The 19,556-nt window shown below is 45.7% G+C and overlaps 1 protein-coding gene across 2 annotated transcripts in view; it reads left to right on the forward strand.

Moving 5' to 3' along the window:
• Nucleotides 1–12,573, forward strand: part of SELENBP1 (selenium binding protein 1) — a 34,263-nt gene extending 21,690 nt beyond the window's left edge. For both annotated transcript variants that reach the window (XM_073322696.1, XM_073322697.1), the window contains exons 6-12: nucleotides 1,459–1,641; nucleotides 4,256–4,434; nucleotides 6,250–6,328; nucleotides 8,421–8,542; nucleotides 10,006–10,098; nucleotides 10,548–10,666; nucleotides 11,446–12,573. In XM_073322696.1, the coding sequence (XP_073178797.1) occupies nucleotides 1,459–1,641; nucleotides 4,256–4,434; nucleotides 6,250–6,328; nucleotides 8,421–8,542; nucleotides 10,006–10,098; nucleotides 10,548–10,666; nucleotides 11,446–11,608 (938 nt within the window). In that variant the 3' untranslated portion in view covers nucleotides 11,609–12,573. The remainder of the gene's footprint in view (nucleotides 1–1,458; nucleotides 1,642–4,255; nucleotides 4,435–6,249; nucleotides 6,329–8,420; nucleotides 8,543–10,005; nucleotides 10,099–10,547; nucleotides 10,667–11,445) is intronic.
• Nucleotides 12,574–19,556: the final 6,983 nt, after the last annotated feature.

The raw sequence follows: 19,556 nt of genomic DNA on the forward strand, positions 1-19,556 counted from the left end.
GCTACAAAACTGGAAGCCTTGTTGAGAACTTGCAATCCTTTTGAGCTGCTGGCCAGTTTAGCAGCCCTGGAGTCAGAAGTTCTCTACTTTACCACAGAATAGGTACATAGAATCATAGACTGTCAGGGTTGGAAGGGACCTCAGGAGGTCATCTAGTCCAACCCCCTGCTCAAAGCAGGACCAATCCCCAATTTTTGCCCCAGATCCCAAATGGCCCCCTCAAGGATTGAACTCACAACCCTGGGTTTAGCAGGCCAATGCTCAAACCACTGAGCTATCCCTCCCCCCAATCAGGAGGCATGGCAGGGCAAATTTCACAAACACAGTCCCCTGTCAATGTGATTCAATCCTGACTTGGAGTACCCACCTCCGGTGTTAAAGGTTAGTTCAGTATCTAGGGCACATCCAGTCCTTGAGAGCTTTGAGCCTAAGAAGGGGACAATTGTGAATATTTGTAGTTTGGACACTTGCCAACAGGTGTACTAGGCTGAGACTAATAGGGCTTTCTTATTGCATAGTTGCTGTCAGTTGTTAACTAGGATAGGGCTGATCCCCCAGATGTGCTGGAATTGCTTTTCAGAACAAAGGGAACTGAAACATTTTGGTTTAGAAGAGAATGCTACATGTCAGGTGCTCTGTGGCCCTTCCTCCCCCTCTACTAGGGGCTCCATGCATGCCATCCAGATTCCTGCTTCCCTCATCACCACTGCTCTCCCCCAGTCCTCCTCAGGCCCTGCTTCTCCATTGCACTCCTACAAACCCTCCTTGCAAGGCTCTGATTTCTGTTAGCTCAGTCTACAGACAACTTCCTCATTAGGCAGGTTTAGCAGTTGCCACTGATGCATGTTGGTGGCAGCAGAGAAATTCCTCTGCCTGCAGCACCAGGCAGTCTGGGGCCCCTGATTTTCCTCTGAATCAGGCTTTTACCATTTTCTGATTTGCACCCAAATCAATATCTTGTTCCCATCGATGCCTAGATCATTCCCTGAAATTTTGGAATTGATCAGATGCTGTGTTCCAAAGTTATCGCATACAGGCCAACAGAAATGCTATTGAGTTGTATCATAGAATATCAGGCTTGGAAGGGACCTCAGGAGGTCATCTAGTCCAACCCCGTGCTCAAAGCAGGACCATGCTGGGCCTTACTTTGCTTGGCCAGTTGGCATACATGTCTGGTTAGGAGGACACTTATGTTAAGATACTTCATTGTTGAATCTTTGGGAGGAAATTCTCTTTGAGTTAATTTGCTTACTGGTAGAAATATTAATGAAAGCCCTTGCAATGGAAAGCACAGAAAAAACATCTCCGTTCAGAAAGCTTTCTCCACCCTCCCTCAAGTACATGTAACATGCTATTGCCTGTTAGAAGAAGAGTTCAATATTGCATTGTGTCTTATCCTGCTTAAGTTCTTAAACTGGGTGATTAAAATCAAACAATTTGTTTTGTTTTTGGCATCAGGTGGCTTTATCTTGCTGGATGGAGAGACTTTTGAGGTGAAAGGGAACTGGGAGAAAGGATCCAACATCCCTAAACTTGGCTATGATTTCTGGTACCAGCCACGGCATAATGTCTTGATGAGCACGGAATGGGGAATGCCAAAAGTCTTGGCAAATGGGTTAGACCCAGCAGACCTAAAGACTGGTGAGAGTGTGTTTGTTTAAAATTTGATGACATTCTGGTCCAGTGTTCAATAAAGCGAGGACTGCATCCAGGGACTCTCCTATCACCAGTGAAGGCTGGTGATTTCAGAGTACATAGGCAAAATTGTCATATAAAGATGTCTGCAGAGTTAGTTTACACCAGTCATTAAAGATCACAATGTATACGGCCCCAAACAAGGCAGGCAAAACCTACTCTGAGTGTTCTTTAATAGTTCTAGCTGGTGACATCAGAAGTTCAGCAAAACCTTGGGAACATATGAACTTGAATGGCCACAAGGGCTATAGAGCTGTACTCAGTGTCAGAATTCAGCTGTGAGGAGGAAGGGGCATCTCAGTTTAGTGTGACCTCCCCTCAGAAGGTCATCTTGTTCTTCCCTATCAGCTCCACGGGAGACAGTCACATAGCCAAAATGTTGGAGGCCACTCATACTGCTTTTGAAAAGACCCGTATGTAGCTAACCTGGGGTGTTCAGACCTGAAGGATCAATGGATTGAGACCCTCTGGTCTCCCATTGAACTCGGTCTTTCTCTGTTTTCTACTGCACACAGGCCAAGGTGTTGTAGTGTCAAGAATCCCACAGTCTGATGCCTGACCCCTCACCTGTGATGATTTTTAAATGGGTGAAGATTTTTGGCATGATTATATAGTTAAGAGCAAAGGTCCATTCTCTGTGCTATTAAAACCCTTGAAACCTTTCATAGAATCGTATGACTGGAAGGGACCGTGAGAGGTTTTCTAGTCCAGTCCCCTGCACTCAAGGCAGGACTAAGTATTATCTAGAGTAGACCATCCTTGACAGGTGTTTGTCTAACCTGCTCTTAAAAATCTCCAGTGATGGAGATTCCACAGCCTCCCAAGGCAATTTATTCCAGTGCTTAACCACCCTGACAGTTAGGAAGTTTTTCCTAATGTCCAACCTAAACCGCCCTTACTTCAATTTAAGCCCATTGCTTCTTGTCCTATCCTCAGAGGTTAACAAGAACAATTTGTCTCCCTTCTCATTGTAACAACCTTTTATGTACTTGAAAACTGCTATCATGTCCCCACTCAGTCTTCTCTTTTCCAGACTAAACAAACCCAATTTTTTAAATCTTCCCTCACAGATCTTGCTTTCTAGACCTTTAATCATTTTTATTGCTTTTCTCTGAACTTTGTCCACATCTTTCCTGAAATGTGGCGCCCAGAATGGACACAGTAATTCAGTTGAAGCTTTATCAGCGCAGAGCAGAGCAAAAGAATTACTTTTATCGTGTCTTGCTTACAACAGTCCTGCTAATACATCCCAGAATGATGTTTGCTTTTTTTTTACAATACAATATTTAGCTTGTGATCCACTATGACCCCCAGATCCCTTTCCACAGTACTCCTTCTTAGGCAGTCATTTCCCATTTTGTATGTGTGCAATTGATTGTTCCTCCCTAAGTGGAGTACTTTGCATTTGTCCGTATTGAATTTCATTCTATTTACTTCAGACCATTTCTCCAATTTGTCCAGATCATTTTGAATTTTAATCCTAACCTCCAAAGCATTTGCAACCTGTCCCAGCTTGGTATCGTTCTCAAACTTTATAAGTGTACTTTCAATGCCATTATCTAAATCATTGATGAAGATATTGAACAGAACCAGACCCAGAACCCATCTCTGCAGGACCCCACTTGATATCCCTTCCAGCTTGACTGTGAACCACTGATAACTCCTCTCTGGGAACGGTTTTCCAATCAGTTATGTACCCACCTTATAGTAGCTTCATCTAAGTTGTATTTCCCTAGTTTGTTTATGAGACGTTCGTGCAAGACCGTATCAAAAGCCTTACTAAAATCAAGATATAGCACATCTACTACTTCCCCCCTATTCACAAGGCTTGTTACCCTTTCACAGAAAGCTTTTAGGTTGGTTTGACATGATTTGTTCTTGACAAATCCATGCTGCTGTTATTTATCACCTTATTTTCTTCTAGATATTTGCAAATTGATTGCTTAATTATTTGCTTCATTATCTTTCGGGTACTTAAGTTAAGCTGACTCCCAGGGTTTTCCTTATTCCCCTTTTTATAGATGGGCACTATATTTGCCTTTTTCCAATCCTCAGGAATCTCTTCTGTCTTTCATGACTTTTAGAAGATAATTGCTAATGCCTCATTTATCTCCTCAGTCAGCTCCTTGAGTATTCTAGGATGTATTTCATCAGGCCTTGGTGACTTGAAGACATCTAACTTGTCTAAGTAATTTTAAATTTGTTCTTTCTCTATTTTACCCTCTGATGTTACCTCATTTTCACTAGCATTCAGTATGTTAGATGTCCAGTCGCTACTAAACTTTTTGGTAAAAACTGAAGCAAAAATGTAATTTAGCACTTCTCCCATTTCTACACTTTGTTATTGTTTTTTCCCCCCTCATTGAGTAATGAGCCTATCCTGCCCTGGGTCTTCCTCTTGCTTCTAATGTATTCTTCTAGTATAGGCTGCAGCTGCAATAACTCTCCTTGCCAGAGGCATTTAATTGTTTATCTGTCTGTCTGCGCTCTTGGAATTGGTTGTTCTCCAAGGCTAAAATCACCTCTCCTGACTTTATTTTTGTTTGACTTGATCTCTCAGGGAGCTATGGCCGTTACATTAATGTGTGGGACTGGACCACTCATGTCTTCACTCAGTCAATTGACTTGGGGGAAGACTCCATCCCTCTGGAAATCAGATTCCTCCACAACCCTGATGCAGCAGAGGGATATGTTGGTTGTGCTCTGAGTAGTGCAATCCATCGCTTCTACAAGACAGAGGTAAGCACTCTAGCAGCTGCCATGTGACAGAAGGCAAGGTTAAACATGAGCATGTTTCAGAAATCCACTGGGTCACTTAGACAATGGAATTCAGTTAGGATAGATTTGGGCAGCATCTGTTTTTTGTGTTGCATCCAGGTTGACCAAGCTGTATGGCTCTATGAAACCTCCCAGAAACGTCATGGATAGGCACCAAATCTTTGCTCTAGAAGGTCCAAGAAAATACTACTTGTTCCCAAAGGAAGTCAATTGGCCCATGTCAACTTATATTGGGAGCTCCCACAAGCTCCTAACGTTCTTTGTCTTTGGCTGAGTTTCACTTGCATTGTAGAAATTCTGTGTCCAGTGTGCCCTGCCAGTGCCTTTACAAGCCAGTGGGCATTTGGAAATGAAGAGATAGTTAATAAATACCAAAACTTGCTATATTGGGAACCCAACAAAAGCCAATATCCCCATGTGAAATAATGTGCCCTCAGCCTCTAGCCACTTTAAAATGAACTCTTTGGCTCTTGAGAACTGGGTGGCTTGGAGAGGTCTTGCCAAACAACCTGTTCTTACAATAATATTCCTGTTCGTGGAGTTCATTTGAGATAACAAGCTGAGTGAGGTAATATCCTGTATTGGAACAACTTCTGTTGGTGGGAGAGACAAGCTTACCCAGAACTCTTCTTCAGGCCTGGGGAAAGTACTGTGTCACAGCTAAATACAAGGTGGAGTTCATATAAGGGACATTCATTTTACATCTCACAATGGATCTAGAGAACAGCTTAAATGGAATTAAACTGATTTTCCTATATGCACGTATAATTATCTAGACTCTTTGTAGTGAACTAACTGGCCCAATGGCTACTGTATTTTCCCTGCCATGTTCTTTATGGCCTGTGCTAAAGGTTTCTGCAAGGTAGTTATGTTGGCGAGATATAGCCTCAGTTCCATAGACTGCACAAAGCCTCCTAACCCATCATGTATATATCCCCCTGTCCCTGGCCTATACCTAACAGTTAGGTTGACTTAGCTACATCGCATAGGATGTGAAACATTCATACCTCTGAGAGACTTAAGTCGACCTAAGCCCTGGTGTAGACACTGCTAGGTCAACTGATTCTTCCATCAGTCTAGCTACTGCCTCTCAGAGGGGTGAATTGATTAACTACAGTGATAGAAAAACCCCTTCTGTTGCTGTAGCAAGTGTCTACACTGCAGCAGCACAGTTGCAGTGCCGTAGCTGTACCACCGTAGCATCTGTAGTGTAGACATAACTCCATGGCTGTGCTCCGAAACCATGTCATAGCAGATGACAGAACGAGGAGTAATGGTCTCAAGTTGCAGTGGGGGAGGTTTAGATTGGATATTAGGAAAAACTTTTTCACTAAGAGGGTGGTGAAACACTGGAATGCGTTACCTAGGGAGGTGGTAGAATCTCCTTCCTTAGAGGTTTTTAAGGTCAGGCTTGACAAAGCCCTGGCTGGGATGATTTAACTGGGAATTGGTCCTGCTTTGAGCAGGGGGTTGGACTAGATGACCTTCTGGGGTCCCTTCCAACCCTGATATTCTATGATTCTATGATTCTATGCTAGGCTATTGTTGAGGTCCAATGAGCAATGCTTCTATTTTTAGTATTGACAGATATATAATCATTAACTCTGTGTTTCTAGCTAGTCACCTATTTGCTATTCACATCAATTGTTAACATTTATTTGCAGTACCTTTGTATATGCTAGGTACATACTATCACATGCTTATTCTGCATCTCCCATGTATACTTGGGTTCTTGCTGACTTATTGCAAGGGAATATTATGTTTATTCTTGTACAGAATGGAAATTGGGCAGTAGAGAAGGTGGTTCAAGTCCCCAGCAAGAAAGTGAATGGTTGGCTTTTTCCTGACATGCCAGGTTAGTGTAAGCACATTTCAAAATTTTCCTTCCCATGCTTTGCAGCTGGGCTGAGCATCTTGTCATTGAATGACAAACACTTTTTGCATGAAGCATATGGAGGAGCTTATCAGTTATACAAGGACTTTGGCATACCTTCAAAGACATGCATGTGTCCCTCCAAAGAGGGAATGGCTTAGAATTGCCAATTGCATACCTATTTGTGTTAAGATCTCCCAATGTGTATTATGAGTGGGAATCTGGCTCATCTTGACTGATGCTATAAGGAAGTGGCCCGTGTCTCTTCCTATGAGAGATTCTTTTACAGTGCCCTTTGGAGCACCCATGGGGAGAACATGGTGGGTGCTGAGCACCCACCAGCAGTCCCCCTATCAGCACCCCCCAGCACCTCCCGCCCAGTGGGCCCCACAGATCAACACCTCCGTCTCCCTCCCCGTGCCTCCACAGCATGCAGGAGGCTGTGGGGGTAGGGAGAGGAGAAAAGACACATTGTGCTCGGGGGAGGTGGTGGGAAGAGGTGGGGCTGAAGAGCTGGGGCAGGACCTTGAGGGAAGGGGTGGAGTGGGGGTGGGACCTGGTGCAGAGCCGGGGGTCGAGCACCCCCTGGTACTTTGGAAAGTCAGCACCTGTGACACCATGTATCTGCCTGTTATCACCATCACACAATAGTTGTCACATTCTCTCTCAGGTAGCTGGTTCCCCTGGAGCAGATTTCTGGGATGGTGAATGCCAACTAGTCCTGTATTTGGGAGACCCCTTTCTGTATCCAAAGGGACTTGAGGGCCTCTCAATTGAGATCCCAGTCATTGGTTGGTCAGGGGAGAGCTCATTTCCAGTTGGACCCTTTCCTTTAAATCCATGCCTCTGGTTCCCCCACCTCTCCAATTTAATGACCATAACATCTCCTCTTGCAATTTTCTCCCCCTGTTCCTGCCTCCAATAGCGGAAATTGTGGCTGTAAAGCAGTAGCTGGAAGCTATATGCTGCCGGCATGTCTCCCCAGCCCATGAAGGACTCACTGCCACATTGAGTCTTTTCCAAGCACAATTTTATTCTCCTTACATAAAACTTAAGTAATACCTCAAAACAAGGCCATCCTCAGCCCATCCTGGGCTACAGCTCCCAGGGGCTTTCCCCCTTTTTCTCTCTCTCCCTCCTGCTTCAGGACTGGAGGCCATCTCCCTCTTGTCCTTCTTTAGCCCTCCTCCAGGCCATTTTTCTGGAAGTTACCTTTCTCCAGCACCTCCCAGAGCAGCTAAGTACCCTTCTGCAGCTTCTCTCACTACCAGAGCTCTTACCCTTTTTAGGCATCCCAGGACCCCCTCCCAGCTGGGCATAATAATTAAATAGCCACATGATCTCTAGCTGACCAGGATCAGATGGAAAGGGAGCCAATGAGTCACAGATGGGGCTGGGGCTGACTCTCACAGACGGCTGGCCAGCCTGTGACAAACTGGTTGCATTGTTTTTGTCTCAACCTGAAGGTTTGATTCAGAGCAGCACAGGGCTTCCTATTCCTTCCCAAAGCAGCTTAAACACATTGATCCTGGAACAGGGTTGGGTTTGGATTCTCCAGCATAGTACCTCTGGTCTGGGCCCATATGCAGCTTACTATATTCTGTCACCAGCTGCTGATTGGGAATGTTCTAGTTTGAAGAGTGGCTTCTGCTCAGCCCTGCTTGTGAACTACCATGTAGGTGACAGGGTTTGGCTCCTCCTCCCAGGTTGGCTGCTTGAAGCTTGACAGACAGTGGTCTCTAGAAAGAATGTGGGAGTCCCTGTGTCTTTCAACAGGAACTCACAATAGTTGTGTTCTCCAAGGAGTGGGTTGATCCTGGCCGGAATCCTGGTAATTAATGAGGGCTGAAAAGAGACCTGGAGAGGAAACCGAATAAATACAATGATATGGCTGAGACCACCTTTTGCATTGGGCTTGGGTTTCATATCTGAACTAGGTTTGTTTGATCTGGGTCTGCGCTGATGCTCTGTGACTGGGGTTCTAACAAAGACAGATCTATGGCCATATGATCCTTGTCATTGTCTGCTGATCTCTGTGTGTTTCCTGACTCCACCTTTGACTGCTCTCTCCAAGGTCTCATTACTGACATCCTGATCTCACTGGATGACAGGTTCCTGTATTTCAGCAACTGGCTCCATGGAGACATTCGTCAGTATGATATCTCTGACACTCGGAAGCCCAGACTGGTGGGACAGGTAAGCCAGAATCATAAAAGCGGCAAAGAGTCCTGTGGCACCTTATAGACTAACAGATGTATTGGAGCATAAGCTTTCGTGAGTGAATACCCACTTCTTCAGATGCATGAAGAATCATAAAGGCTTCTATTACTAGGTTGTGAAGCTGGGGAACCCCATCTCTTTAGGGGAGAAAAGGACAGTTTTCTATTGCATAGGGGTTAGATGGTCAATTCTGTACCCTCATGGCCATGTTCCTTTCATACATGTGTGATGGGTTGCGTCACAGAAACCCCTTTGGGATTGCCACCTGATGTGCTGGGACTACCTCTGAGTCCGTTTTCCCTGCCAGCTTGGGACTTCAGTACCTTGCTTTGTTTGAGCCAGACATGCTTGCCTGCTGCAAACACAGATCCAAGTCTGAAACATGTCCCCAGCAAGCTGCAGGTGTAACTGAAAACAGCTTAAGAAGTGCTTCTGTCTCTAGCACTCAGATACCCAGCTCCCAATGTGGTCCAAACCCAAATAAATCCATTTTACCCTGTATAAAGCTTATATGGGTAAACTCATAAATTGTTCGCCCTCTATAACACTGATAGAGAGATATGCAGAGCTGTTTCCCCCCCACCCCAGGTATTAATATATACTCTGGGTTAATTAATAAGTAAAAAATGATTTTATTAAATACAAAAAGTAGGATTTAAGTGGTTCCAAGTAATAACAGACAGAACAAAAGTAAATTACCAAACAAAATAAAATAAAAAACACAAGTCTAAGCTTAATACAGTAGGAAACTAAATGCAGACAAATCTCACCCTCAGAGATGTTCCAGTAAGCTTCTTTGACAGACTAGCCTCTTTCTAGTCTGGGCCCAATCCTTTCCCCTGGTACAGTCCTTGTTCCAGCTCAGGTGGTAGCTAGGGGATTTCTCATGACTGCAGCCCCCTTTGTTCTGTTCCACCCCCTTATATATCTTTTGCACAAGGCGGGAATCCTTTGTCCCTCTCTGGGTTCCCACCCCTCTTTCTAAATGGAAAAGCACCAGGTTAAAGATGGATTCCAGTTCAGGTGACATGATCACATGTCCCTGTAAGACTTCATTACCCACTTGCCAGCACACAGGTATACAGGAAGACTTACAAATAAACAGGGCCATTTTCAACCAATTGTCCTGGTTAATGGGAGCCATCAAGATTCCAAGCCACCATTAATGGAACATACTTTGCATAATTACAATAGAACCTCAGAGTTATATTTCATATTTCTAGTTTCAGATACAAGAATGATACATTTATACAAATAGGATGAACACACTCAGTTGATTATAAGCTTTGTAATGATACCTTAGAAGAGACCTTTTGCATGAAGCATATTCCAGTTACATTATATTCACACTCATTAGCATATTTTCATAAAATCATATGGATTGCACTGTCACAACACGGACACCCTGAAATCTTTGTGGCACATCCTCTGGCTTACAGGTGTTCCTGGGAGGCAAGATTCCAAGAGGTGGGCCAGTTGTTGTGGTGGAAGACCAAGAGCTGAACTCTCAGCCAGAGCCTTTTGTGATCAAGGTGAGCAATGCAGGCTGTTTTCCCCACTGCTCCATTAATACTTCTCTACTGGCAGCTGTCTCTTGGTGCATGCCAGCTCCTATATGAGTGCCAGCTTCCTATATGAGTGCCAGATTCTGCACATCTTACTGAGGCAAAACTCCCATCCAAGTACAATAAGACTTGCCTGAGTAGATGCTGTGGAATCAGGCCCTTTCTGGCATAACCCAGTCTGTGTATGCACAGGTTAGCCAGGAGCCTGTATCAGGCAAGCGGTCAGTCTCGGTTAGAACTGCTCCTTGCCCAAATGCAGGGGTTCACCACCCCATGCATTCAGGAATGCTGGTTGTCAGATGTTCTGCCAGGAGCAGAACCTGCCATGCTGCTGTACTCCCTCCTGTTGCATTCTTCTTCCCTTGTGATGCCACTAGCAGCTTATAAACCCAGGTCTTGTTTTCCTGTAACACCAGGGGAAGAGGGTGCAAGGTGGACCGCAGATGATCCAGCTGAGCTTGGATGGCAAGAGACTGTATGTCTCCACTTCTCTCTACAGTGCATGGGACAAGCAATTTTACCCAGACCTTGTCAAGTAAGAAACCTTTCTTGGATGGGAAATCCCAGGGCCAGCCATAGGCAGTGGGTGATGTTTGCACCACCTCCAAGGGCACATGGATGTGTGCAGGAGGACTGGCTTTATTAGCTCATTTCACACACTAGTAAGAATCAGCCCACACTTAATAGGCACAACAGCCTCTGAGCATCTGCAAAATTTAACAATGTCTGATATTGAAATCATTCCTCTAGTGGTGGGGGTGTGGAAGAATTCATTAGATACTAGTATTCTGAAGATGACCTAGCCTACAGGAAACCTGTATTGCTTCAAAGCACCCGCAAATACATGGTTTTTATTACATAAAGCAGATGATTTTCCACATGACCACATGAGGGCATGGTGCGGCTTGCCTATCACCTGCAGTTAATGTATAACTGCACATCTAGTTATAGTCACTTCCCATTCACTGGCAGCTCTCTGTCAAGGTTTTCAATGGAGCAGTGTAACTCTCCATAGGACGCTTCTGAGTGTGACCCCCAGGCCTTTGTTGGGTGGTTCAGTGTACCTGAAGCCTTTGCCTGTCACAATGGGCACTACAGTCTGAGTCCCAGACCGAAACCCCAGTGTTCCAAACACACCTGAATACTGGTGTGCCCAAAGGTTAAAGCTGGGGGCTCATCTCCACTCTGTCTAAAAGACCTTTTGGTTAACTAGAAAATCTGGAAGAGAAGAAGAAAGTGTAGGAATCTCTTAAACCAGGACACAGCCTCTTTTTCTCCCTCCCCGCAATGTCTGCTTTCTTGTCCCTTGTTCAGGGAAGGCTCTGTCATGCTGCAGATTGATGTGGACACTGAGAAAGGTGGACTGAAGGTGAATAAAAACTTCCTAGTGGATTTTGGGAAAGAACCTGATGGACCCGTCCTTGCTCATGAGATCCGCTACCCTGGTGGAGACTGCAGCTCTGATATCTGGGTCTAATTCTTGTGTGTGGGTGCCTCTCTCTCTCTCTCTCTCTTCCTTCCTAACTATACGTGTGAAAAAGGCATAGGTAGGTCTGATCTCCTGGGGTTCTATCCACTACAGATGTCTAGATTTCCATGGGTGCTAAGCCAGAGAAGCCATGCACCTGCTTGCATACTCCTGGCTGAGCCAGCCAAGTGAGTGTGTCTAGCTATGAAACATGATGTCTTACTTCTCTGCCCTCTCCTGTGGCCTGTCTATTCACTGATGGTCATAAACTTCAAGGTGTACAACTCCCTGTGTTGTGGGAGTCCTGATAATCATTTGTAAAAAGGGATTCTGGCAGCTGCCTTCATGCCAATGTCTCCTAACAATGCTACAGACCTTAACATCTGCTAGATTTCCTAAATTGGCAGAGTTAGTGGAGGGTGCAAAGCTACAATTTTGAGCGTATACAATTAAGCTTAGAATTAAATTCTTCTCCACCCCAGTCTCTGGGTCTAATAATAAGGAACCTGTGATCTGCGTGCCCAGAGCTGTAGTCAAGACTAAATACAACAAGCCCCTGAGCCATCACAAGGATCCAACAGCTCTTTGAGATGACTAGAGTTACCCATTTTAATCCCATACAAGAGAGTGGTGGGAACATTGTTTTTTCTCTTTACTGTAAACTTTAATCATTCAAGCTTTAGGGCTTGTCTGTGCTCAAACATTAAATGGATTAAGGTGGGGTGCAAATTTAAAGCACAATAACTGAATAACTGCATGTAGGGACATCCTTATTCCAGAACAGAGAACTTGTTTCTGTTTAGCTTAAATCACTTAGTCAATGCCCTATTGCACAGCACTATATAAACAGGATTTGATTGTAGACTGCATATTGGTGTCTGTTTCCTGAAGCTGGATTGTATTTCAGTTCTTGTGCAGTAATGCAGCACTTAAACTGCTTTAACAAACAAATAATAAAATTGTTCTTTGCACAAGCACGTCATAATTTTTAACTCTTCCGCATCTTTCAGGGAGCAGAAAAATGTAAGATGGTGATTGTGAATCATGTGTCTGAAAATCAAGAAGACCTGTGTGCCTAAAATCTCTTATTGGGGAGACTTTCCAAAATCACTTTAAAAAAAAAATCCGGAAACCAGCTGGTACAAGGTCTTCCTGTTCCCAAAAAACAAAGTATATTTGTGTTACTGCAGTCAAAGTCACGGAAACATAGCATTTGTCTAGTAACTATATTCTCTGTTCCTGATCAGTAAAATGCGGATAATGGCACTTTGCCATACCACTGTGAGAGTAAGGGACTGGGGCATAGGCAGTCTTGCCTAGCAGTCACGGCTGGGCTGAAGTCTGCCCACTGGGCACAGGAGTTGCCAGGCTGGAGTTGGAGGAATCGCAAGGCCATGTCCCATAAACAAGAGTCAGGGTTGGTAGCTGGGGTCCAAGACCGGAGATCAGAGGTAGTACCAGGTTAGAACTGAGAGGCAGGAATCAGGGTAAAAGTCAGGCTGGAGTCAAGACCAGAGGATGAGGCGAAATCTGGCATTTCAGCAGGCCAAGATCTGTGTGGCTGCCCAGCAACTTCCTGGGGCAACCCCTGTGGTTAAGTAGCGGTAGCTGGCCAACCAGAGGGCCACAGTGTACTGTCACTCTGGGTCTCATGGGCAGTACTTCCTGCAGCGCCTACTCTCCACAGCTCCCTGGCTGTACCTCTGCATGGCCTCCTAGTGGCACTGTGGGATTATCAGCCGCCCCCGGGTCCTTACACCAGGGCTGGGAGGATCAACACACTAATGATTGTGAAGTGCTCAAATAGTACAGTATTGGGGGCCATATCGGTCCCACAGACAGAGGATCTAGCACAATCTAGTTGTAACTGTTATCTGCATGATCCCTTCAGTTCTCACAGGGTTGATCTTGACTAGGATAAAAGGTGTGTATAGAAATCGCTGTGTCGCTCTAGCGTGGCCTTTAACACTGGTTAGCTGGTCAAGTTTATGTTAAAAGGACATTTGGACTTCACCTTGATCAACTAGTGCATCAGTCTAGCATGGATAGGGCAATGTAGTGTTAGAATGGGGTAACTGAAACCTTCTAAATACACCTTTTAAATCTTGGTCAACATGATCCCGGTCCCAATAAGATATTTAATATGCTCTCTACAGTTGCTCTGGTTTACACTGGTATAAATTTAGATTAAACCCTCCATCTAAACAGGATCTAGTTTCTACTCTTCCAGCCCTTTGCCATGGGCTTCCTAGACAGTGATACTGAGCTCCCCACAACCTCTTCCACATTCCCATCCTAGCACCCACAGGTGGAGTCATGTGCACGCTTTGCAGCAAATGCTCTCTGTGTATCTTGGACTCCGCTAGCTTTGGTTCCACTTGTTCCAAGCCTCTTGATGGGATGATGACTTCCGGATGATTTTTTTAGTTAGAGGGTTTTTTGTTTCTGCAGTAAGATCAACTTTGAATTAAAACCTAGAGACAAACGCCAGCTCTTGACAGCCTTCTTCTGTGGGCTCCTGGATGTGATCTGCCTCCCTGGGCTGTGATTGAGCTAGTGACAGAAGGAAAACACTTCAAAGAACAAAAGATCTAAAGCATACTTCTTGTTTAGCAAGCTGCCAAGGTGAAACCTACAACTGAAGTAAATACGAAGTCCAGTGTTCTATTGTGGGGAATGTTCAGGAATTTTGGGGTGGGCAGGGAACAAAGTCTTTCACATTGATCTTAACTAGGGGCAAATAACTTACCGGCCATTTAATATGTCAGCATTTGCCACTTATTTCCACAGAGGTCTGCCCTAATGGTAGAGCGCAGTGTCTCAGCGCACCAGTGGTAACTATTGCCGGACACAGAGTATTCTTTTTAAACGGCAACCTATGTCCACATGTCACCTGCTGCGATCAGCTGCTTCCTAACATTGCTCTTCAGCATCCTCTGCCAGGCTAGGACAAGTCAGTGAGGGCTGGGAAGATGCTGCAGCAGCCAGCGAGGGGGAAGAACCCCTTTGGAGTTGGAGGCGTTCCTCTGCAGAGAACGAACCTTCAGAAAGCTGGCACGCCCAAGCCTGTTGACCCTGTTTTTGTTACAGAGACGTGGTGGCTGCACTCCATCACCGCTTTCAGTTCCCCAAATCATCGTCACCTTAACCTTCTTGCTGGAGCTCTGCCAGCTGCTTCTTTCTTGTCAATTACGCTGGTGGCACACACTGAAATCTCCACTCCCACTGGAAGCCTGGCATGAGTCTCGCCCCCCCCCCCCACTATCAAGAGGGAACCACTTCCCTTCTGCCTGTGGGTGATACGTAGGGGGCAGGGAGGCAGTTAGTTATGAGCTGTGTTCTGACGGTGCTCAGGGAGCCTAGTCACGGACCACGGCCCTACGGTGCTGAGTGCTGTGCAGACATGTAACCGTGATGGTCTCTGCCCCCCACACCTTACAGTCGAAGTATAAGATGATACAGCGGGTGCACAGAATGGACAGGGAGCGCATGACAGCCAGCGCACACAGCACACCATTACCAAGCTTTCTGTAAGCATCATGAGAGAGGAGAGATTTGAAGGAGGCCCACGAGATGGCCTCGTAGATTTTCTTTGCAGGGGGAACTCCTCCCATGCGTGAGGGGCAGCGTGGGTGAAAGCGGGACAGCGCTTGTTCCAGAATTTAGCAAGTAGGTAATGAATGCCACCATCCCTGGCAGAGCTGTTGACCCGTCAGTAATAAAAGAGAAGAGAGGTAGGTGGGGCTAGGCCGTGAAAGGGAAGACAAGTCATTTGTGTTTGATGCGTGGAGAAGGGGAGCCGGTGCAGGGCTGCAGAGAGAGGGGTGATGCAGTCAAAGGGGGCGGGGGCACCAGAAAAGCCATCTTCGCTGCAGCATTTTGAATGGACATGCGCAGGGAGCAGGATGGGATTCATCTAGACCAGAGAAGGTGCAGTGGCTGATGCGGACCTGCACGGGAGCTCCAGTAGGGCGGATGACGAGGAAAGGCCAAATCTTAAAGTTGTGATGCTGGAAGAACTGGCAAGATTTAGATGCATCCTGAATGTAAGGATGTAGAGAGAGGGCCGAGTTGAAGGTAGGGTGCCCAGGTTATGGGTCTGAGTTAGGGTTGCCAACTTTCTAATCACATAAAACCAAACACCCCTGCCCCACCCTGCCCTTTCTCCTAGGCCCTGTCCATGCCCTGTCCCTTCTTCACCAGCCTCTGGGAATGCAAGCACTGCCTCCCAGGCGTACTCCCACCCCCAGCTTCTTCGCTCTTTCAGTACAGGTCAACAATAGGCCCACACCAGCCCCCACGTCCTCTGGAGCACCCAGCCTGTTCCACTGAACACTCACAGATCTCTTAGCATCTCCCCTCCCAAAGGAACAGCACACACCCACTGACTTGAATCACGCTGCATAACACACAGCACTCACATGTATTTATAATGAAAACAAGAATAAGTTTATTAACAAAGAACAGATTCAAGTGACAGAAAGTAAAACTTTTGGAAACAAACCATAACACGCTTTTTAAAGCCTACATTTAACTCCCAAGGCATTCCCCTGTCCCTACAGGATAGCATACCCCAAGACCTGGTGTTTCCCAGTGTTTTCAACCAGTTTGGGTGAGCTCCCTTCTCATAAAGATCAAGCCTGCTGGCAGCTTGGTCTCCCAGATGGAAGGAATACCTGAGGGCTCACGTGCACAGCAGTTATAGTTTCAAAAGTTCATTCTTACTCCTAACCAGGATCACCCGTTTGCTTTTTCCTGCAGCCCCCCACAATCTATTGATTAACATTTTGCTCAGAATGTAAATGTGGGGCGCTTGTGAACCATTCAATACTTACTCAATTTGTACGTGACCAGCCAGAGTGAGATAAGCCCCTCTTCCCCACTGCCTCAGAGGAGTGTGTGGATCACCTTTGGGTGACCTGCCTTAATTCAGAGACCCGTAGAGAATAATTTTTAGCATATAGACATTGCTAAGGCCCTACTTAATTTGCAATACTGCAGAAGTTGCAGATCCCGCAATATTAGGCTTCCATCGCAATTTTGATTTTAATTAGCTTACTTTGCACAGTCCACAATTTTGCACACATTTTGAGGTTTGCACACACACTTTTCCCCCCATTAGTACAGTAGAACGCCGTTTACGTGAGCTGACAGCAGCTGGGACTCTGGCTGTCAGCCCCACCCATTAATGACTGTAATATAGCTACAGCAAAATGTCTGATATCGAAAAGATTAGCAGGCATAACATAACAGTTGAGAGTTTATATTATTCCAGCAAATTTTTCTTAAACAAATAGGGCTTCTCTGGCTTTGTCCAAATTACCGTGATTAATACAGTCCATTATTACTTTTCTACGATTTTCCATGTCTTGTCCACAACTCAGCTGCAATTATTTGAAAATCTTCCTGCAATTCAAGTAGGGCCTTAGGTATTACTCTTCACAGCTGTTCCATACATACATCTCACAATGATTCTGCTGACCAGTGCATAGGCACGGACTCTGTGGGTGCTCTGGGGCTGGAGCACCCACAGAAAAGAAATAGTGGGGTGCTCTGCACCCACCAGCCACAGTTGTTTGGCAGCACCCCCAATCAGCTGTTTGGCGGCGCACCCCATTAGGTGATTGGAGGCGCCAACAAACAGCTGTTTGGCAGCAGAGGGAGAGGCTTGGGGGAGGGTGAAGAACAGCAAGCGGAGGTGGTCTTGGGGAGGGGGCAGAGCGGGGGCGGGAAGAGGTGGTGTGAGGATGGGGTCTTGGGGGAGAGGGTGAAGTAGGGGCAGTGCCTCAGGCAGAGTGGGGGTGGAGCACCCCTGGGTAAAAGAGAAACGCAGCACCTATGGACCAGTGAGACACATGCTTTCATCAGAGACTTTATATTACATTATTTGGTAGACTAGTATGTAAATATCAGACACAGAGGATCCCTGTAACCCTTATGTTCCCCTCTGCCCTCTGCCAGTTGGCATTAAGGGGTCCTTGAGTCACAACGAGATCAGCCCAGAGTGGGTAGGCAGATCTGTGGGTCATCAGCCTCAGAGGGTAAATTAAGTTCTGCTTGCAAATGAGATCACCCAGTGACAAGGTGTAGAGCAGTGGCTCTCGACGTTTGCAGATTACTGTATCCCTTTCAAGAGTCTGATTTGTCTTGCATACCCCCAAGTTTCACCTTACTTAAAAACATACAAAATCAGACATAAAAATACAAAAGTGTCTCAGTACTGATCAGTTGCTTCCTTTCTCCTTACCACCATAAAATAAATCAATTGGAATATAAATATTGTACTTACATTTCAGTGTATAATATAGAGAGCAGTATAAACAAGTCATTGTCCTTGAAATTTTGGTTTGTTCTGACTTCACTCGTGCTTTTTAGGTAGCCTGTCAAACTAGGCAAATATCTAGATGAGTTGATGTTCCTTCGGGAATACCTCTGAGTACCCCCAGGGGTACAGGGACCCCTGGCTGAGAACCATTGGTGTAGAGGAAGAAGAGAAGGGGGCCAAAGACAGAGCCCTGAGGAACCCCCATAGGAAACTGGAGGGATGATGAAGAGGCTCCTCTGAATTAACCAACGCTGAAGCAATGCTATTGTATTTTCCCTTCTAGCAATGAGCACAGGCCTGGCACACAGGAAAGTTACAATGACGTGAGGTAGAAAGGAGATTAGAACAGAACAAATATGTTTGCAGCTTGCTGGAGGGAGAAATGACCTTAAGGCTTATGCTCTTGCTGTAAAAAAAAAAGAGAGAGCCTGGAAAATTCAAGGCCTGAGGCCTGAACCAAAGTCAGCACTAGCTAGGCTATAAGTAAGTCAGGCCCTGTCATAAAGCAAATGCCTGTTTACACGTTCACTGTCCGGTACATGAACTTGGCAAACACATGCCTGGCATTGCTAAAAACACAGGCACTCGTAAGAACTCCAAGGCACTAGGTATTCACATAAACACGTTCCACAAGACACCCAACATAAAGTTGTGGTGTGGACACATTCCTGGAAAATGGTACAGAAACATACCAACCCCAAAGACAAGGATGGGAGGACAGAAGTATGAATGGGGATGTTTTATTTGAGCCAGCAGGTACAAGGTGTACGGTTGGTAAGTAACCGTCTCAGAGGTGTCATATGTCACTTGTTTGTATCGACGTATAAAAGGAGGGACGCCTTTGTCCGGCCTAGGGGGCAGCAAAAAGTCCAGCTGCTTACTGAGCTGGTCTATTGTGACGGGTGTAATGTGTGAGCGTACCTGTAACCATTGAGCCGGGGTGCTACAACCGCGCTTCGTTAACACCTTTCTGATCCCACACACCATGTAAAATCTCTACTCCTAGTCTGGATTCATCAGCAAAATGCAGAGCTAAGTGCATTGCAGCCAGGAGCCAGTCACTTGAGCATAAGCCAAGGAGACAGGAGCTCTAGTTCTGGCAAAGCGCCGTCTCCAGCTTTATGTTTGTTTGTTTTTTAAATCCTGAGCAGTCAGCAGCTTTCAGAACAAGTGCCAGCTAGTGATGGAGTGACCTCCAGGATGTCTGGCACTCAGATAGACACCTTGGTAGTTGGATGAAGATCCCTCACCTCTGCAAAATAAGATGCCCATTTTTAACAGCGAGGGTGATTAGCCTTTGGAGCAACTTACCCAGGGACATGGTAAATTCTCCGTCACTTAGTCTTTAAATCGAGACTGGATGTCTTCCCAAAAGGTATGCTACAGCTCAACTAGAAGTTATGGGCTTGATGCAGAAATTGGATGAGGTTCTTTGGCTTATGTTTTGCAGGAGTTCAGGCTAGATGATGGTAATGATCTGGCCTGAAAGTCTGTCTAAATGGGGCTTTGGAGGGCAAAACTAGGACCTCTGTTTCAGGGGGTTTCTGATGCTCATGCTGGAATGAAAGAAAACCTGCAGGACAGTTCAAACATTTTTCAAACAAGGTTGAGCAAGAGAGTTGGGAAGATTCT

Source organism: Lepidochelys kempii, chromosome 24, assembly GCF_965140285.1.
Source record: "Lepidochelys kempii isolate rLepKem1 chromosome 24, rLepKem1.hap1, whole genome shotgun sequence".
In the NCBI taxonomy this organism is placed as follows: Eukaryota; Metazoa; Chordata; order Testudines; family Cheloniidae; genus Lepidochelys; species Lepidochelys kempii.